The sequence below is a fragment of the Natator depressus genome, chromosome 25, assembly GCF_965152275.1.
Source record: "Natator depressus isolate rNatDep1 chromosome 25, rNatDep2.hap1, whole genome shotgun sequence".
In the NCBI taxonomy this organism is placed as follows: Eukaryota; Metazoa; Chordata; order Testudines; family Cheloniidae; genus Natator; species Natator depressus.
This window is the reverse complement of record NC_134258.1, coordinates 3418988-3437927: the sequence shown is the minus strand read 5'-3', so window position 1 is coordinate 3437927 and position 18940 is coordinate 3418988. Positions and strand designations below refer to the sequence as shown.

Sequence of the window (18940 nt, the reverse complement as noted above, 5' to 3'; positions counted from 1 at the left end):
GGCCCCCCGGCTCTGGGTGGTGGGAAATGTACATTCCCTGGCTGTGTGGGCCGCCGGCTCCGCGCACTGGAGAGCTGTCTGCATGGTTCTGTCCTTCTCCACCCCTGCGCAGAGCTGGTCTAGTGAGGTTTCCAATGCCCCCTCCGGCTGGGCAACTGAGAGCCTGTGCACCCATTAGCACCCCCCGCCAGCCCGTGCCCACAGCCAGCAGCCGCGCTAGCAGCTCCTGGACCAGGGGGGCACTCAAAGCCCTCCATGTGGGTACATAGCTCCCCGTCACCCAGCTGACAGGATGAAAGCCAGGAGAGAGCAGTTTCTGCCTAGCCTTGGCTGAGACCTGGTGAGTGCTGATCTCCTTAAGTCTCTCCCACAAAGCTGATCAGTTTTATTTTCCGTGTCACAGTCAGTGCTGTCTTTAGACATTTCAGTTGCTCCTGATGGAAATCGGAGGAAATGATTGTACATAGCTCTGATTCTCAATCAGAAAATAAAACATGTTTTCTTTCTTAAATTAGTCTACGGGGAATGACTGCCTAGGAAGGAGTACTGCGGAAAGGGATCTGGGGGTCAAAGTGGACTACAAGCTAAATATGAGTCAACAGTGTAACGCTGCTGCAAAAAAAGCAAACATCATTCTGGGATGTATTAGCAGGCAGGAGTATTGTAAGCAAGACACGAGAAGTAATTCTTCCGCTCTGCTCCCCGCTGATTAGGCCTCAACTGGAGTATTGTGTCCAGTTCTGGGCACCACATTTCAGAAAGGATGTGGACAAATCGGAGAAAGTCCAGAGAAGAGCAACAAAAATGATTCAAGGTCTAGAAAACATGACCTATGAGGGAAGATTGGAAAAATTGGGTTTGTTTAGTCTGGAGAAGAGAAGACTGAGAGGGGACATGATAACAGTTTTCAAGTATGTAAAAGGTTGTTACAAGGAGGAAGAAGAAAAATTGTTCTTCTTAACCTCTGAGGATAGGACAAGAAGCAATGGACTTAAATTGCAGCAAGGGAGGTTTAGGTTGGACATTAGGAAAAACTTCATAACTGTCAGGGTGGTTAAGCACTGGAATAAATTGCGTGAGGAGTTATGGAATCTCCATCATTGGAGATTTTTAAAAGCAGATTAGACAAACAGTTGTCAGGAATGGTCTAGATAATTAGTCCTGCCCCGAATGCAGGGGACTGGACTAGATGACCTCTCAAGGTCCCTTCCAGTTCTATGATTCTATGGACTCTTGAGACTTTCTACAATTCCTGGAAGGCTCTTTCTTAATCCTACAAGGCTGTTACAGCCTTAGAACATAAGAATGACCATACTGGGTCAGACCAAAGGTTCATCTATCCTGTCTTCCGACAGTGGCCAGTGCCAGGTGCCACAGAGGGAATGAACAGAACCGGTAATCATCAAGTGATCCATCCTGTCGCCCATTCCCAACTTCTGGCAAACAGAGGCTAGGGACACCATCCCTGCCCATCCTGGCTAATAGCCTTGGAACAGGTTTCTTTATTAACTTCCTTAATATTTGAGTAAGCCCTTGAAAATGACATTGTTTAGAGGGCAAATTTTCTAAATAAAATTTAAGACATATAGTGTCACTTTATATTTTAAGACACGGTTAATAATCATCCAGCTGGGTCACTGTACATACATACTCAGGATTCCTGTATTACATTATGGAACTGAACAGTTTCCAGAAGCTAAAACAGGCTTTTAGATCAGTCATTTGTAAATGCATTGTATAAACAGATTACAATAGTTAAGACTTTCTTTCTAATTACTGGCTATCTTAACAGGAAAAGAAAACACTTTTCCATTAGAAAAAGGTGATAACTGTCAGAGCTGATAGGAAACCTATGTTGGCAAATCTGTTGTAATATTTTCTTTCCAATTATCACTTTAAAAGCTTTTTGTCTTTCTTTTTTTTTAAGCTAGTGCCAAAACAAATTTGTTTTCTAATTTGTTAGTTATTCCATGTTTTAGAAGAATGTTTGAGAGGAAACTCAACTACTTTAGACTTCATAACTTTTTAATGAGAAATGAGATATACAAAGTAAGAGTGCATGTATTTTCTTGCTTATATTTTTCCAGACGATAATATAAATGAAAATAAAAAAGTGCGTGGGTGTTTGAGGGTGATTGGTGTGAGGTTATAAGGACAATTATATTTAGTAAATATTCTGTATTCATTTTATTTACCAATTAAAGTTATTAATTCTCGTACTAAGGCTCCAAAACTGACATAGGAAAGTAAATGCAAAGTAATGCACATTGGAAAACAAAATCCCAGCTATACAAATGATGGGGTCTAAATTAGCTGTTACCACTCAAGAAAAAGATCTGGGAGTCATCATGGAGAGTTCTCTGAAAACATCCACTCAATGTGCCGCTGCAGTCAAACAAGCCAACAGAATGTTAGGAACCATTAGGAAGAGGACAGATAATAAGACAGCGCATATCATGTTGCCTCTATACAAATCCATGGTACGCCCAAATATTGAATACTGCATGCAGATCTGGTTACCCCATCTCAAAAAAGATATATTGGAATTGGAAAAGGTACAGAAAAGGGCAACAAAAATGATTAAGCAGGGGTTCTCCAACTTCATTGCATCGCAACCCCCTTATGACAACAAAAATTACTATACGACCCCAGGAGGGGGGCCGAAGTCTGAGCCCACCCAAGGCCCACTGCCCCAGGCGGGAAGGCCAAAGCCCAAGGGCTTCAGCCCAGGGCGGGGGGCCTGTAACCTAAGCCCTGACACTCAGGGCTGAAGCTGTCGGGCTCAGGCTTCAGCCTCAGGCCCTAGCAAGTCTAACGCCAGCCCTGGCAACCCCATTAAAATGGGGTCACGACTCACATTGAGGTGCTGACCCACAGTTTGAGAACCACTGGATTAGGGGGATGGAACAGCTTCTGTATGAGGCGAGATTAAAAAGACTGGGACTCTTCAGCTTGGAAAAGAGACGACTAAGGGGGGATCTGAGAGAGGCCTATAAAAACTTGACTGGGGTGGAGAAAGTGAATAGGGAAGTGTTATTTACCCCTTCTCATAACACAAGAACCAGCAGATTTAAAACAAAAGGAAGTACTTTTTCACATAACGCACAGTCAATTTGTGGTACTCATTTCCAGGGGATGTTGTGAAGGCCGAAATTATAATAGGGTTAAAAAAAGAACTAGATAAGTTCCTGAAGGATAGGTCCATCAATGGCAATTAGCCAGGATGGGAAGGGATGTAGCCGCATGCTCTGAGTGTGACAGTGTCCCTAGCCTCTGTTTGCCAGAAGCTGGTAGTGGAGGACAGGGGATGGATCACCCGATGATTGCTTGTTCTGTTCATTCTCTCTGAAGGACAGGATACTGGGCTAGATGGACCTTTGGTCTGACCCAATATGGCTGCTCTTATGTTCTTATGATACCTCAAGATTTGGAATTGGGAATATCTTTGTGTATTATCTCCTGATTGTTCTAAATTTACATATAAACTTAAAATATGACTTTAACTGGTGTTTGTATATATTTTTTCTTTCTTTATATAGGAATTAGATACAGTGCTTCTGTCAGACAATTTCTAAGTTATCTGCAAAAAACCTAGAGTTTATGGGTGCCTAAGTAACTCCTGGAATTATGGTTAATATTGCCCCTCCCCCCCCGCAAATCTGAAATGGTGCCACTGGGGTCCTAAATCTAATGAAGATGCATTGCAGGTTTGGCTCTTAAGCTAGTACCTTGCATTATGGGGTCAAATAGCACGGCTGAGATAATTGCACTAGTAAAGTCCTGCAACCTGATCAGTGCAGATGGGTCCTTGTGTCTGTGCGGAGTTGACCTCAGTGGGGTTCCTTATGGGTGCAGAGGTCTGCCTAGGAGGCCAGATCAAGACTGGATGTTTTCCTGAAAGCTCTGCTCTAGGAATTCATTTGGGGACATTCTCTGGCCTGTGTTCTAAGGGGGTCAGACTGGATGATCACAATGGTCCCTTCTGGCCTTGGACTCTCTGACTCTATGAAGGGATTTATTATGAATGGTTATTTATATTACTCCCATAGCACCATTTAGGAATTGGGAGACTGGGAGGGACCTTGCGTTTTTTCACCTTCCTCTGCAGCATGGGGCATGGTTCGCCTGCTGGGATCATTTGTGCACATCTCACCTAAACAATTTCCTGCCATCACATGGACCTCGGGCTTTGGAGGCAACATGGCCTCTCCCATTTTCTGCCTGCACCATGCTACAGTTTAGTCTCTAGAGGACTGAAATGCTACTCCAGAAGTCTGCTCAGGAGCGTAAACTTACTTGCATAAGTATTTGGAGCAGGCAAGGGGCCAGGATTATTCCTAACTAGAATCTGCTCTGCGCTCTTGTTCTAATCCTGCAAGTGCTTAGATGCATGAGTAGGCCAATTGATTCAACTGGACTATATTCTTACTGGTAAATTCACACACAAGTGCCAGTGTTTGCATGATCAGGCTTTGGGTGCTTGTATTGCTGAGCAATGACAAATGGTGGGAGTGGCTTAAAAATCATGAGATTTTCAAAAATAATAAATTGTAGCTTCTCTGTATTTGCTTTCTGGTTTTTGCACCTTTAGAGGTCCATTTTCAAGCTCTCCCCTGCGACCACAAGGGCCAGAAACATCCATTTCTCAATTAACATAAGCTGAGAGTCTCATGTAATCACATGACTCTGGGAGCTGGGGCTTTAAGAAAAACCCCAAATATCATGAAACTCCTGATAAAATCAAAGAAGAGTAGGACTAGAAGGGACCTTGATAAGTCATCTAGTCCAGTCCCCTGCACTGAGAGTTTGCAGCACTAGATGCAATAAATTAAATAATAATTATTAATTAATGTAAGCTATTATTATGACATCCCACTTAAGTATAATAATAGTGATATTCATAATAAATCGCATAGGTAATAATGACAAATGAAGGTGTTCTTGCCACTCCATAGTTGCATTGCATTTTGCAGTTAAAGCAGAACTAAAATCCTTAATTGTTTTAATAATTACTGTACCCTTGTTATAGCTTCCACAGCCAGGAGGGACTGTTGTGATCATCTTAGCCTGACCTGTCTCACACAGGCCAGAACACTGCCCTGAAAGAATTCCTAGAGCACCTTTTTTAGAAAATAATCTGTGATGACTAATGAGGATTCTTACCATTACAGTAATTATAGAATACCAGGGTTGGAAGGGACCTCAGGAGGTCATCTAGTCCAACCCCCTGCTCAAAGCAGGACCAATCCCCATTTTTGCCCCAGATCCCAAATGGCCCCCTCAAGGGTTGAACTCACAACCCTGGGTTTAGCAGGCCAATGCTCAAACCACTGAGCTATCCCTCCCCCCAGAACTAGCGCATTAGGGTACGTCTACACTACGAAATTAGGTCGAATTTATAGAAGTCGGTTTTGTAGAAAGCGTTTTTATACAGTCGATTGTGTGTGTCCCCACACAAATGCTCTAAGTGCATTTAGTTGGCGGAGTGCGTCCACCGAGGCAACCGTACAGAGGCAACCGTCGACTTCCGGAGGGCTGCACTGTGGGTAGCTATCCCACAGTTCCCGCAGTCTCCGCCGCCCATTTGAATTCTGGGTAGAAATCCCAGTGCCTGATGGGGCTAAAACATTGTCGCGGGTGGTTCTGGGTACATATCATCAGGTCCCCCTTCCCTCCCTCCCTCCGTGAAAGCAACGGCAGACAATCGTTTTGCGCCTTTTTTCCTGGGTTACCTGTGCAGACGCCATACCACCGCAAGCGTGGAGCCTGCTCAGCTCACTGTCACCGTATGTCTCCTGGGTGCTGGCAGACACGGTACTGCATTGCTACACAGCAGCAGTTTATTGCCTTTTGGCAGCAGACAGTGCAGTATGACTGGTAGCTGTCGTCACCGTAGTCCTGGGTGCTCTTTTAACTGACCTCAGTGAGGTCAGGGGCACCTGGGCAGACATGGGAGTGACTCAGCCAGGTCATTTCCCTTTTAAGTTTCCTCTCATGGCGATTCAGTCCTGCCAGCAGTGCACTGTCTTTTAACCTCCAGCCAGCAGAATATGATGGCCAGCAGTCACACTGCACCGTCTTCTGCCGAGCACCCATGAGATGATGATGGCTAGCAGTCCTACTGCCAGCAAGATGTACAAAGATAGATGAAGTGTCTCAAAACAAGAAATAGACCAGATTTGTTTTGTACTCATTTTCTCCTCCCTCCCTCCATCCGTGAAATCAACAGCCTGCTAAACCCAGTTTTGAGTGCTATCCTTGAGGTTTTGAGTTCTATCCTTGAGGGGGCCATTCTGTTTCTCGCAAAGCCACCCCCTTTGTTGATTTTAATTCCCTGTAAGCCAACCCTGTAAGCCATGTCGTCAGTCGCCCCTCCCTCCATCAGGGCAACGGCAGACAATTCTTCCACGCCTTTTTTCTGTGCAGGCGCCATACCACGGCAAGCATGGAGCCCGCTCAGATCACTTTGCCAATTAGGAGCACATTAAACACCACACGCATTATCCAGCAGTATATGCAGCACCAGAACCTGGCAAAGCAAAACCGGGCGAGTAGGCGACATCAGCGCGGTGACAAGAGCGATGAGGACATGGACACAGACTTCTCTCAAAGCACGGGCCCTGGCAATGTGGGCATCATGGTGCTAATGGGGCACGTTCATGCCGTGGAACACCGATTCTGGGCTCGGGAAACAAGCACAGACTGGTGGGACCGCATAGTGTTGCGGGTCTGGGACGATTCCCAGTTGCTGCGAAACTTTCGCATGCGTAAGGGCACTTTCATGGAACTTTGTGACTTGCTTTCCCCTGCCCTGAAGCGCATGAATACCAAGATGAGAGCAGCCCTCACAGTTGAGAAGCGAGTGGCAATAGGCCTGTGGAAGCTTGCAACGCCAGACAGCTACCGGTCAGTCGGGAATCAATTTGGAGTGGGCAAATCTACTGTGGGGGATGCTGTGATGCAAGTAGCCAACGCAATCAAAGACCTGCTATCAAGGGTAGTGACCCTGGGAAATGTGCAGGTCACAGTGGATGGCTTTGCTGCAATGGGATTCCCTAACTGTGGTGGGGCCATAGATGGAACCCATAGCCCTATCTTGGCACCGGAACACCAAGCCGGCGAGTACATAAACCGCAAGGGGTACTTTTCAATAGTGCTGCAAGCACTGGTGGATCACACGGGACGTTTCACCAACATCAATGTGGGATGGCCGGGAAAGGTACATGAAGCTCGCATCTTCAGGAACTCTGGTCTGTTTCAAAAGCTGCAGGAAGGGACTTTATTCCCAGACCAGAAAATAATCGTTGGGGATGATGAAATGCCTATAGTTATCCTTGGGGACCCAGCCTACCCCTTAATGCCATGGCTCATGAAGCCATACACAGGCAGCCTGGACAGTAGTCAGGAGCTGTTCAACTACAGGCTGAGCAAGTGCAGAATGGTGGTAGAATGTGCATTTGGACGTTTAAAAGCGCGCTGGCGCAGTTTACTGACTCGCTTAGACCTCAGCGAAACCAATATTCCCACTGTTATTACTGCTTGCTGTGCGCTCCACAATATCTGTGAGAGTAAGGGGGAGACGTTTATGGCGGGGTGGGAGGTTGAGGCAAATCGCCTGGCTGCTGGTTACGCACAGCCAGACACCAGGGCGGTTAGAAGAGCACAGGAGGGCACGGTGCACATCAGAGAAGCTTTGAAAACCAGTTTCATGACTGGCCAGGCTACGGTGTGAAAGTTCTGTTTGTTTCTCCTTGATTAAACCCCCCCACCCCTTGGTTCACTCTACTTCCCTGTAAGCTAACCACCCTCCCCTCCTCCCTTGGATCACCGCTTGCAGAGGCAATAAAGTCATTGTTGCTTCACATTCATGCATTCTTTATTAATTCATCACACAAATAGGGAGATAACTGCCAAGGTAGCCCAGGAGGGGTGGTGGAGGAGAGAAGCACCAGGAGCGGTGGTGGAGGAGGGAAGGACAAGGCCACACAGCACTTTAAAAGTTTTAAAATTTAAAACTTATTGAATGCCAGCCTTCTGTTGCTTGGGCAATCCTCTAGGGTGGAGTGGCTGGGTGGCCGGAGTTCCCCACACCACGTTCTTGGGCGTCTGGGTGAGGCGGCTATGGAACTTGGGGAGGAGGGCAGTTGGTTACACAGGGGCTGTAGCTGCGGTCTGTGCTCCTGCTGCCTTTCCTGCAGCTCAACCATACGCTGGAGCATATTGGTTTTATCCTCCAGCAGCCTCAGCATTGAATCCTGCCTCCTCTCATCACGCTGCCGCCACCTTTCAGCTTCAGCCCTCTCTTCAGCCTGCCACTTACTCTCCTCAGCCTGCCACCTCTCCTCCCGTTCCTGCACTCTGACATTGTCTGCCTCCACGCATTCGTCTGTGCTCTGTCAGTGTGGGAGGACAGCATGAGCTCAGAGAACATTTCATTGCGAGTGCGTTTTTTTTGCCTTCTAATCTTCGCTAGCCTCTAGGAAGGAGAAGATCCTGTGATCCTTGAAACACATGCAGCTGGTGGAGAAAAAAAAAGGGACAGTGGTATTTAAAAAGACACATTTTATAGAACAATGGGTACACTCTTTCACGGTAAACCTTGCTGTTAACATTATATACATCACACATGTGCTTTCGTTCCAAGGTCACATTTTGCCTCCCCCCAGCGCGTGGCTAGCCCCTCCACGTGGCTAACAGTGGGGAACATTTCTGTTCAGCCACAGGCAAACAGCCCAGCAGGCCCGGGCACCTCTGAAAGTCCCCTTAAGAAAAGCACCCTATTTCAACCAGGTTACCATGAATGATATCACTCTCCTGAGGATAACACAGAGAGATAAAGAACGGATGTTGTTTGAACGCCAGCAAACATACACTGCAATGTTTTGTTCTACAGTGATTCCCAAGTACGTGCTACTGGCCTGGAGTGATAAAGTGTCCGACCATGGTGGACAGAATAAGGCTGCCCTCCCCAGAAACCTTTTGCAAAGGCTTTGGGAGTACATCCAGGAGAGCTGCGAGTGCCAGGGCAAATTAATCATTAAACTTGCTTGCTTTTAAACCATGTATAGTATTTTTAAAAGGTACACTCACCAGAGGTCCCTTCTTCGCCTGGTGGGTCCGGGAGGCAACCTTAGATGGGTTCGGGGGGTACTGGCTCCAGGTCCAGGGTGAGAAACAGTTCCTGGCTGTCGGGAAAACCGGTTTCTCTGCTTGCTTGCTGTGAGCTATCTACAACCTCATCATCATCTTCCTCGTCCCCAAAACCTGCTTCTGTGTTGCCTCCATCTCCATTGAAGGAGTCAAACAACACGGCTGGGGTAGTGGTGGCTGAACGCTGTTACGAATTACACCTGATAGGACACGCACACATGTGCTACGAATTACACCTGATAGGACACGCACACAAGTGCTACGGATTACACCTGGTAGGACATGCACACATGTGCTACGAATTACACCTGGTAGGACATGCACACATGTGCTACGAATTACACCTGATAGGACACGCACACAAGTGCTACGGATTACACCTGGTAGGACACGCACACAAGTGCTACGAATTACACCTTGTTAGGACACGCACACAAGTGCTGCGAATTATACCTGATAGGACACGCACAGTTCGAATCTAGGCTGAGGCACAGAAATAAAATCCACAACTGCAGAGTTTCCAAAAGGCACTAAGTTTATTACGCTCGAGCGTGGTGCCCCCCTGCTAGCCAGGAGGGGACCCTGAATACAGATTATACAAAGGTTATATACTTTTTAGCAAAGCATGTTGCCCTCGTGCATCGGAAACCTTAGCCAATAAACAAACCCTTGTCTTATCTACCACCTATCCCTGCTTGGTGCATTCCTCGTGCTATACCAGTATGTTAATTACACAGCATGGTTTTAAAGCCATGCATTAGTAACTTTTATTATCAGAATGGGAGGCCTCACATCAAGGCCAAGAGACAGGGAGTTAGAGACTAACAAAAACCAGATACTGGGAGTCAAGGCAGGCTGGAGACAAGGAGGAGGATTTTCACAGGGATTCAGTATCTAAGGATCACTCCTCCTGGTGTATGCTGTGCTGGCATTTAAACAATGGTGGGCCCCAAACCAAAATGGAGTCACATGTGCTAACTTTTCCTTAACAACGCCCTAAAATGGCATGCAGCTCATCATAGATCTGCATGTTTTGGGCTCTGACCCGGAGCGGCCGTTTGCTTCTCTGGTTTTCTGGTAGGCTTGCCTCAGCTCCTTAAGTTTCACGCAGCACTGCTTTGGGTCCCTGTTATGGCCTCTGTCCTTCATGCCCTGGGAGATTTTTTCAAATATATTGGCATTTCATCTTTTGGAACGGAGTTCTGATAGCACGGACTCCTGTCCCCGTACAGCGATCAGATCCCGTACCTCCCGTTCGGCCCATGCTGGAGCTCTTTTGCAATTCTGGGGCTCCATCATGGTCACCTCTGCTGATGAGCTCTGCATGGTCACCTGCAGCTCGCCACGCTGGCCAAACAGGAAATGAGATTCAAAAGTTCACGGGCCGTTTCCTGTCTACCTGGCCAGTGCATCTGAGTTGAGAGCGCTGTCCAGAGCGGTCACAATGGAGCACTCTGGGATAGCTCCCGGAGGCCAATACCATCTAATTGCATCCACAGTACCCCAGATTCGACCCCGCATGGCCGATTTCAGCGCTAATCCCCTTGTCGGGGGTGGAGTAAGGAAGTCGATTTTAAGAGCCCTTTAAGTTGAAAAAAAGGGCTTCGTCGTGTGGACGGGTGCAGGGTTAAATCGATTTAACGCTGCTAAATTCGACCTCAACTCCCAGTGTAGACCCTAGTCACTCCCCATGGGCACTGGGCACAATCCGAATTTAAACTGCCATTAATCCACAGGAGCAGATTTACAGGAAACACAGTTCGGGCCACCGAAAGAGCCTTTCGCCATCTCCGGCCTGCACCGCCGAGGGGAGGGGAGTGAATGAACTACACCTCCCAGCATGCTCCCTGGTCCCGGCCCGACTGCGAATCCCAGCCTGCCCCAGGCCTGCGCCCCGCGGTGCCCGCGTGAGGAAGGCCGCGCGCAGCCCCGCGCGTGCAGCTGGGGCGAGCGGGCCCATGGCAGCGCGGGCGCTTGTGCGGGCTCTCGCGGCTGGGCGCTGCCCGGGCGCCGGCCCCTTCTGCAGGGTGCTGGCTCGTGGCTATGCCAAGAAAGCAGGTGAGCGTGGGGCCGAGCCCTCCCGCTGGCTGCTGGGGGCCTGGGGTGCACTGAGTGGCTGGGACTCAGCTGGGCTCTCCCTGCTGCCCTCCCCGGGCTTAGGTCGGGTGGCCCTGCTCCCGACAGCCCCCTGGGGCCTCCAGCCCTAGCGCTGCTTGCTGGGAGCAGCGGGCTTGGAGAGGGGGCGCTGGCCCCTGTTTCCATTGTGTGGCTGTGTCCAGGCTGCGGCTCTCACGCCAGCCGCCCCCGGGCGCAGCCTTGGCTGGGTTTCATTTCAGAGCAATCCCCTGCCACCGAGATTTCACCCTGCCCGTGAGGGAGGAACATCTACCCTGGGTGCAAGCTGGGAGTCAGGACTCTTGGGTTCTGTTCCTGCTGGCGGACCTCTGCAGCCTCTTGGGCGAGTTTCTCTTTCCCCTTCTGTACCTCAGTTTCCCCATGTTGCAAATCCATAATACCAACCTCATTGGGGGCGAGAGGAGGTAGGATTGGTCCAGCACTTGGGGCACTAGCCATGGATTTGGGAGACCTGGGAGCCAGAGACGACCTGTGTGACCCTGGGCCAGGCAGCCAGCCTCAGTTCCTCACCTATAAAAGGGGGGTCCTACCTCCAGGGCATTGGGAAGATAACTACACTGCAGATTGTGAGGGGTCACGTGCTGTAGTGATGGCATCCTACGAGCCTCGTAGATTGCTGCCCATTTTGCTCTGCGCTGAGGTCCTCCCAAGTGTGTTTGGACATCAGCGGGGTGGGAGGTTTAATATGCCCACTCCGACTGTCCCAGCAAGAGAGGTTCATTGTTTTGCAACACAGTGGCCTAGACTCTCGGAGGTAATGTGACCCTAACTGGACTGAGAGCTGCCTTGATGTCACGGTGACGGGCACGTCAGAAATTCACAGGCTTCTGCTCCTTGCGTTGCCGGGGGCTGGGCTTATGGGGAGTCAAAGTGAGAGGGTCGAGTGGTGCAGTTGTGGAGCATTTGAGGTTTTCCGAGTCAGTGGACGTGCCTCCAAAGCCGCTCACTTGTGTAGCAAGAGTGTTTGGTCTCTGCCCCCTGTGAAGCGGAAATCGCAGGCGGAGGAATTTGGTAGGACCGTTGCTGCTCCCTGCAATAGTCCGGTGCCTCCCCCCAGCGCCGAGGCGGCCAGGCGCCCTGCTGACATCTGTGTTTGTCTCTGCAGCGGTGAAGGCCAAAGGGAAAGGCTTCAGTAAGGAGGAGCTGAAAGGCCCGGAGGTGTGCAAGGACCCCGTGCTGCTCACCACGCACGCCATGGGAGTGAACTTCTACAGACAGGGCCCAGAGGTGACTCTGAAGGATGACTCTGAGTATCCTGACTGGTGGGTGAAGCCTGGTCTGCCCTCTCCCAGCCACTCGAGGCACATGGAGACTAGTGGTTAGAGCAGGGGCCTGGGAGCCAGGACTGCTGGGTTCCCTTGCTGGCTCCATCACTGACTCCCTGCGAGACCTTGGACCTAGCTGTGCCAGTCTCTAACATGGGGTTAAATCAGGTTTATGGGATATATTGTGCCTCACAGCTAAAAGGGGAGAGCAAGTTGCTGAATAACTCGGGTTGTGAGCTCCCTGGAGCAGGGTCCGGGTGTTTTGTTGTGTTTGTGCAGCCCTAGCACAGTGGGGGCCTGGGTCATGACTGGGGCTCCTAGGCACTACCGTGATACACCTAATAGATAATGTAGAGCCCCTGTAGCACCATGGGGTCCTGGGTAACGATGGGGGCACCTAGGTGCTACCATAATACACCTAATAAATAATGTACAGCCCTAGCACTGTGGATCTTGGACCCCGACTCGGGCTCCTAGGTATTACCATAATACACCTAATAAATAATGTACAGCATCTTGTATAGTGGGGTTCTGGGCCATGACTGGGGCTCCTAAGTGCCACCAGAATAGAAATAATAAACAAGCAGAGCTGTCACCCCCTCTACAAAGGTGTCGTCCCCCCCTCTCCATCCCCCCCCCCCCCCCGGCACCCCTGCACTTGTCAGTGTCTGACTCTAGCTACCTGCAATGCTTGTGCTGTATCCCGGCAACCGTGGCCCCCTGCAGAACCAAGCAGCGTCCCGCCCTGTGGCCTCCGAGGGCCAGACCCTGCCAGTGCTTAGTCCCACGTGTTTGTGGGATCAGGCCCTGAGCAGGGGTCCTTCCTCCCCCATCTGCCGGGGGTTGACCAGCCAAGCTGAGCAAGTAGGGGGAGTTTCTGGTTTGCTGCTAATTCTGAAAAGCAGGAAAAATATTCATTTCAGATGGAAGAAAACATTTTGGTTTGATCTTGTCTTTCTCAACATTTTTTATTATTTAACCAAAGGAAAGCTGGACATGCCACCTCGCTTGGAACCAAAAAAATCAGACCATTTTGTTTTGAAAAGGTGGAAATGAAATGGGATCATTCTTCCCAACCAAAGCAATTTGGTGCGCGTTTGTGAAACTTTTCAATGTAGCTGAATCTGTATTTTTCACCAGAAAAGCTTTGTGCAAAAAATTTGGCCCAGCTCTGGTGACCCTGGCTAGCCTTAGGGCGCTTTAAATGATGAGGCGTGCTTGATGGCAAGTGACCGCATGAGGCCAGGAGCTAGCCGGAACCTGAGCGGGCTGATGCATCCCATCACCTGGGTCAGGATTAAGGGATCCCGCCTGACCTAGAAACTCACTCTCTCTTGTGCATTGGTCCCCAGGCTTTTCCAGATGCACCTCGGCCCCCCCAAGACACTGGAGGAGCTGGACCCTGAGACGCCCCAGTACTGGAGGCTCCTGCGGAAGCACAATACCTGGCGCCGCAACAAACTGAGCAAGAGCAAGAAGTTTTAGGGTGGGGCCTGTATGGTGACACCCCTGCACCTCCTGTGCCCCCGGGCCTGGGAAGGATGCTGCACTGGGGCTCGAGGTGGGATTTGGACGTGTCCTGTGAGATGGAAAACAGATGCAGCTGGGCGGGCCCCTGAACTGGGATCAGCTGGCACCTCCGCCTGGCCAGAGTCTCTTATTTTTACTTTGAATACTGACGACAATAAATCATTGGCCGTAACTGGACAGCGTTGGTGGGTCTGTCCTGTTATTTGAGCCCTGTTACCCAGGGCTCAAATCTTCATGCATCCCCCTCTCCATGGCATCCGGCGCATCGCTGGGTCATCGGCTCCCTTCGAGGGCTGAATCAGAGTGGCAGTGGTGTTACCCAGTGTTCTTTCAACCCAAAGCTCTTGGTAACTTTTACTCTGTGCAAGGTGGTGTCAGGAAATAAATCAGGGGAGACACGGCCGTCCGACCGATAGATGGCTGGCACAGGAGGCCAGGCTAGATGATCACAATGGTCCCTTCTGGCCTTACAATCTATAAATCTATGAAAAAAATGGCCAGGGGCTTTGCAGAGCCGTTAAAGACAGTGGCACGTGGCTGGCTGGCCCAGGCTGTCTGTGCGTACGGCAGCATGTGGAGTAGCAGATGCTGCAGGCCCAGCTAGCTGGGTACAAAGAGTGTAGACGGTGAGACGTGGTTTAGGTGAGCAGAGTACAGTAGAGAGCTGGACACACCTCAGCCCCCAGGTTTGTCCTCTCCATGGCTGTCTACAAGCCCAAGCAGTGCCTCCCACGGCTGCTTTTAGCAGAGTAGTGTCCCACTGCCTCCCCCTGACCAGAGCCTCTCACTGCGGCCTGTCACTGTGTGTGTAGCGTCTGTACTCAGCACACTGCCGTAAACGTAGACTTTGCCTCGGGCAGGCATCCTTTACATGTGGCGCTGGGATTTTTTAATTTTATTTCACAGCGTGAGGCTAGAGGCTTCATTTTTAAAATTATTTTCCCCCCCTAATGAAAGCCTGGAATTTGGGGCTCAAGGAGCCAGCTTCCAGAAAGGGCTCTGCTTTGCTGATCCACTGTGAGCCACCATGGGTTCACCCCTGTCTCCTGCGTTGCGTCAGACCAATGGTCCGTCTTCCCCAGTAGCCTGTCTCTGAGAGTGGCCCGTACCAAAGCTTCAGCTTTTAGAACAGTGCAACCCCCAATCCCAGCTTCCACTTCCAGTCGTCAGAGGTTTAGGGTGCTCCATGCGTGGGGTTGCGTCTCTGACTATCTTGGCTAATAGCCATCGATGGACTTCATCCTCCATGAATTTACCCAGCTTTGTTTTGAATCCAGTTATGCCATCACAGCATCCCATGGCAATGAGTTTCATGCACAAGTTGTGCATTATGTGAAAAGTACTTGCTCTTCCTTGTGTTCAGCCTGCTGCCGCTTAATTTAATTGCGGCTTTTGTTTTGGGAACGGGCAGTTAACCCTTTTCCCACGCCATTCATGATTTTATAGACCTCATATCATTCTTCCCTTAGTCGTCTCTCTTCTAAGGTGAAGAGCGGTAATCTTAGTCTCTCCTCGTGTGGAAGCCGTTCATCCCTGGATCATCTTTGTTGCCCTTCTCTGGACCTTTTCCAGTTCCACTCTCCTTTTTGAGATGGTGGCAACCAGAACTGGACAGTATTCAAGGGGTGGGCGCACAATGGATTTATACTGTGGCATTATGATATTTCCTGTCTTCTGTTATCCCTTCCCTACCAGTCCCTAACATACTATTAGCCTTTTTGACAACAAGAGGTACGCTTAGGTGATGGTTTGGAGCTTTTCTGAAAGAGCCTTCAAGGACCAGTGGGAGCAATGGATGAAATTGGTTAGTATCGTCAGCAGGTGGGCCAAGGGGAATGGCTCTGTGTCCAGGCCCTAGGACAGCACAGGGCATGGAGGATTGATTTCAGCCACAGATTTGAATTGTGATTTAAATCAGCAAGCAGGAAACCTTGACTTAAATAATCAAATTGCGTCTTGTTTTGCATTTGCACTTTTTAGTTATGTTTCTAAAGCGAGGTTGATTCTCATTGGTGGTAACTATTAAAACAGGTTGGTTTGCCATTAAAATAGCCTTTTTGCTAAATTTGGTACTGGCTTTTGCTAATCACGAGGATACACTAGAACTGTACATACTTATTTAAGCAATTACATAGCTAAACGTACATTTACTCAGATTCTTAATTTTTCCTATTTTCTACCATTAGAAAACAGTGAGCGATGCATTTCTTATTTACTAGATGATTAATTAGTTCTCCTTGTGTCAAGCTGCTTTTGGATGGAAACTGGGATTCAATTAACAATGCACAAACCCAGCATTTCCAAATGTGTTTTTCATTCAATGTGACGGCCACAGCTATGTTGGATACATACATCAGGCGTCTGCCTTCCTGTAAAGCTTCAAGAGCAAACATCCTGCTTCATATTCTATGGGATTTGATGTAAAGGATTTTAGATTAGGGTAAATTTAGGGCCTTGACCCAGGTTGTCAATAACTTCCCATTTAAATAGGTTTGTTTTAAAAAAGAAAAATGCACTTAATTTAAATGTAAAAGAATTGGATTTTGTGTAAATCCCCCTGAGCCCACCTTGCTGGGAGTGTGAGGGACGTTCCTAATCTGCAGCCTCCCCCTGGCTGGTGCTTGTTTGACTCAAGGATGCCACAGAGGTTAGAAATGGGGAGGGAGGGGATGTGCCCCGTAGCTCTCCAGAAGGTAATGTGTGCCCCTCCCCCGGGGATTTACAAAGCACCCTCCACCTCCACATGCTCTCACTTCCCCTTTGGCTCCCCCATTCTCAGGCTGTGCAGTCGGAGGAGGCTCCTCCACTCACCTGACCCCGCGGGGGGAGGGAGAAGCGTATTCACCCATTCTGCCTTCACGTTTTCTAAAAGGGAGCAGTGTCTAGTGGTTGCGGGGGGGGGCTGGGATTGGCAGCCAGGACTCCTAGGTTCCATGAAAGGATCTGCTGCAGGATGCTAGGCAAGACCCGTTCCTGCTTCTCCCAAAAGCCTGGCACAAAGAGATCAAGATCCAGACCCACACGCCTCAATCATGGAGCAGAGCCCACCTGGCTGTGCCCATCCAGGCCTCCCCCACTGCTCTGCCAAAGCACCTTGATCCTTCCCAGCCCCGCACTTCCAGCCCCCAGTCCCCCCACGCCCCTCCCTTCAGCTCTGCACAGAAAAGTCCTGTCTCAGTAGCATCTCCACCTTCCCCCCATCAGCTGTTTATGTAGTTACACTAGAAACTGCTCCAGAAGCGCAGGGAGTTTGCCCTGGGGTTTGGGGCAAGCTGCAGCCGCGGTGGATCATGCAGGATTCCTGGGGCATGGAAGGGCACAGAGCCAGCTGGTACCTGCACAGGTGGAGATGTTACCTAGCAGCTCTGTGTTCTTGGGGAATCAGGGCGCAGTACCCAGCCTCTGTCTGACTCACTAAAGACCTCCCGCTGCCCAGCCTCTGCTTGAACCAAAACCGATCAGAAGAAAGATGTACAAAAAGCAATGAAAAGGCCGTGGGAGACACCTAAACCCCTGGGATAAGGGTGACAGGATTAAAGAAACTCCCGTAGCCTCATTTGCATCGAAGATGGAACAGGGAGGCATCTCTATTAGCATACAGAATGGAGAACAGAGATTCCAAGGCAAGAACCGCTTGGAACTCTGGGACTATAAAAGCAGGGAAGCACTGCATAATGAGAGATCTTTGCTCCAGGTGTTAATGAACCCACGCCTGCACACACCCAGCTCTGTAGTTTCAGACCAATTCTAGTAATAAATCCTTTATTGGTATCCAAAATACTGAAGCTCCCTAATTGCATTGTGAGCTCCCTCGAAGGAACACCACCCATAGCTGGGAATGATCAGTTCCTATTGTCTAGCCTGAACAAAACAACTTTGGTATATTCCCTTGAGCCATCAGTTTACACATAAACAAATCTAGTGTTATCCCTCCAACCACTGTTGTTTCCCTACAAATGTTTCCCTACCCATGCTCAAGTAAGTACTCTGATGCCTGAATCCAAAATCTGCATCAGTTCTATTGGAACTTCATCTTCTCCTGACTGATCATGCTGGGGGCTCTGCCTGACTCCAGCACTCTGGACCCTCAGCTACCACCGCCACCTGGGATCCCCAATCAATTCAAGCTTCACGGAATGGCGAGAATCCAGCTCTCTCGCTCTCTCTCGGAATAGCCTTCTGACCCTGGCTTGTGTGATCAGTTATAGTTTTCTAAACCTGACTTTTATAATCCAATTTAAGTTAGATTTAATATTATCACTGTTTTAGAATCATAGACTTTAAGGTCAGAAGGAACCATTATGATCGTCTAGTCTGACCTCCTGCACAACGCAGGCCACTGAATCTCACCCACCCACTCCTGTAACAAACCCCTAACCTACTGAAGTCCTCAAATCGTGGTTTAAAGACTTCAAGGTGCAGAGAATCCTCCAGCAAGTGACCCGTGCCCCAAGCTGCAGAGGAAGGTGAAAAACCCCCAGGGCCTCTGCCAATCTGCCCTGGAGGAAAATTCCTTCCCGACTCCAAATATGGCGATCAGCTAAACCCTGAGCATTTGGGCAAGACTCACCAGCCAGACACTCAGGAAAGAATTCTCTGTAGTAACTCAGATCCCACCCCATCTAACATCCCATCACAGGCCATTGGGCATATCTACCGCTAATAGTCAAAGATCAATTCATTGCCAAAATTAGGCTATCCCATCCCCTCCATAAACTTATCAAGCTAAGTCTTGAAGCCAGATATGTCTTTTGCCCCCACTGCTCCCCTTGGAAGGCTGTTCCAGAACTTCAGTCCTCTGCTGGTTAGAAACCTTTGTCTAATTTCAAGTCTAAACTTCCTGATGACCAGTTTATATC

The 18940-nt window shown here is 49.3% G+C and overlaps 1 protein-coding gene and 1 long non-coding RNA gene across 2 annotated transcripts; one reads left to right on the top strand and one right to left on the bottom strand.

Moving 5' to 3' along the window:
• Positions 1–8071: 8071 nt before the first annotated feature.
• Positions 8072–10681, bottom strand: LOC141977834 (uncharacterized). The gene is made up of 3 exons (XR_012636291.1): positions 10399–10681; positions 9091–9350; positions 8072–8517 (listed from the first exon to the last, which is right to left on the bottom strand). It is a non-coding gene; the product is annotated as an uncharacterized LOC141977834 (long non-coding RNA).
• A 396-nt stretch (positions 10682–11077) lies between these two features.
• MRPL54 (mitochondrial ribosomal protein L54) lies at positions 11078–14267 on the top strand. The gene is made up of 3 exons (XM_074939156.1): positions 11078–11208; positions 12392–12548; positions 13904–14267. The coding sequence occupies exons 1-3, from the start codon at positions 11109–11111 to the stop codon at positions 14034–14036; spliced, it is 390 nt and encodes a 129-aa protein (XP_074795257.1). The 5' UTR covers positions 11078–11108; the 3' UTR covers positions 14037–14267.
• Positions 14268–18940: the final 4673 nt, after the last annotated feature.

Bases quoted from the DNA above. Each gene is read 5' to 3' on its own strand.
- MRPL54 (XM_074939156.1), top strand. From the start codon at position 11,109: ATGGCAGCGCGGGCGCTTGTGCGGGCTCTCGCGGCTGGGCGCTGCCCG. The intron at 11,209-12,391 runs GTGAGCGTGGGG...TTGTCTCTGCAG, and splicing joins TGGCTATGCCAAGAAAGCAG to CGGTGAAGGCCAAAGGGAAA. The intron at 12,549-13,903 runs GTGGGTGAAGCC...ATTGGTCCCCAG, and splicing joins GACTCTGAGTATCCTGACTG to GCTTTTCCAGATGCACCTCG.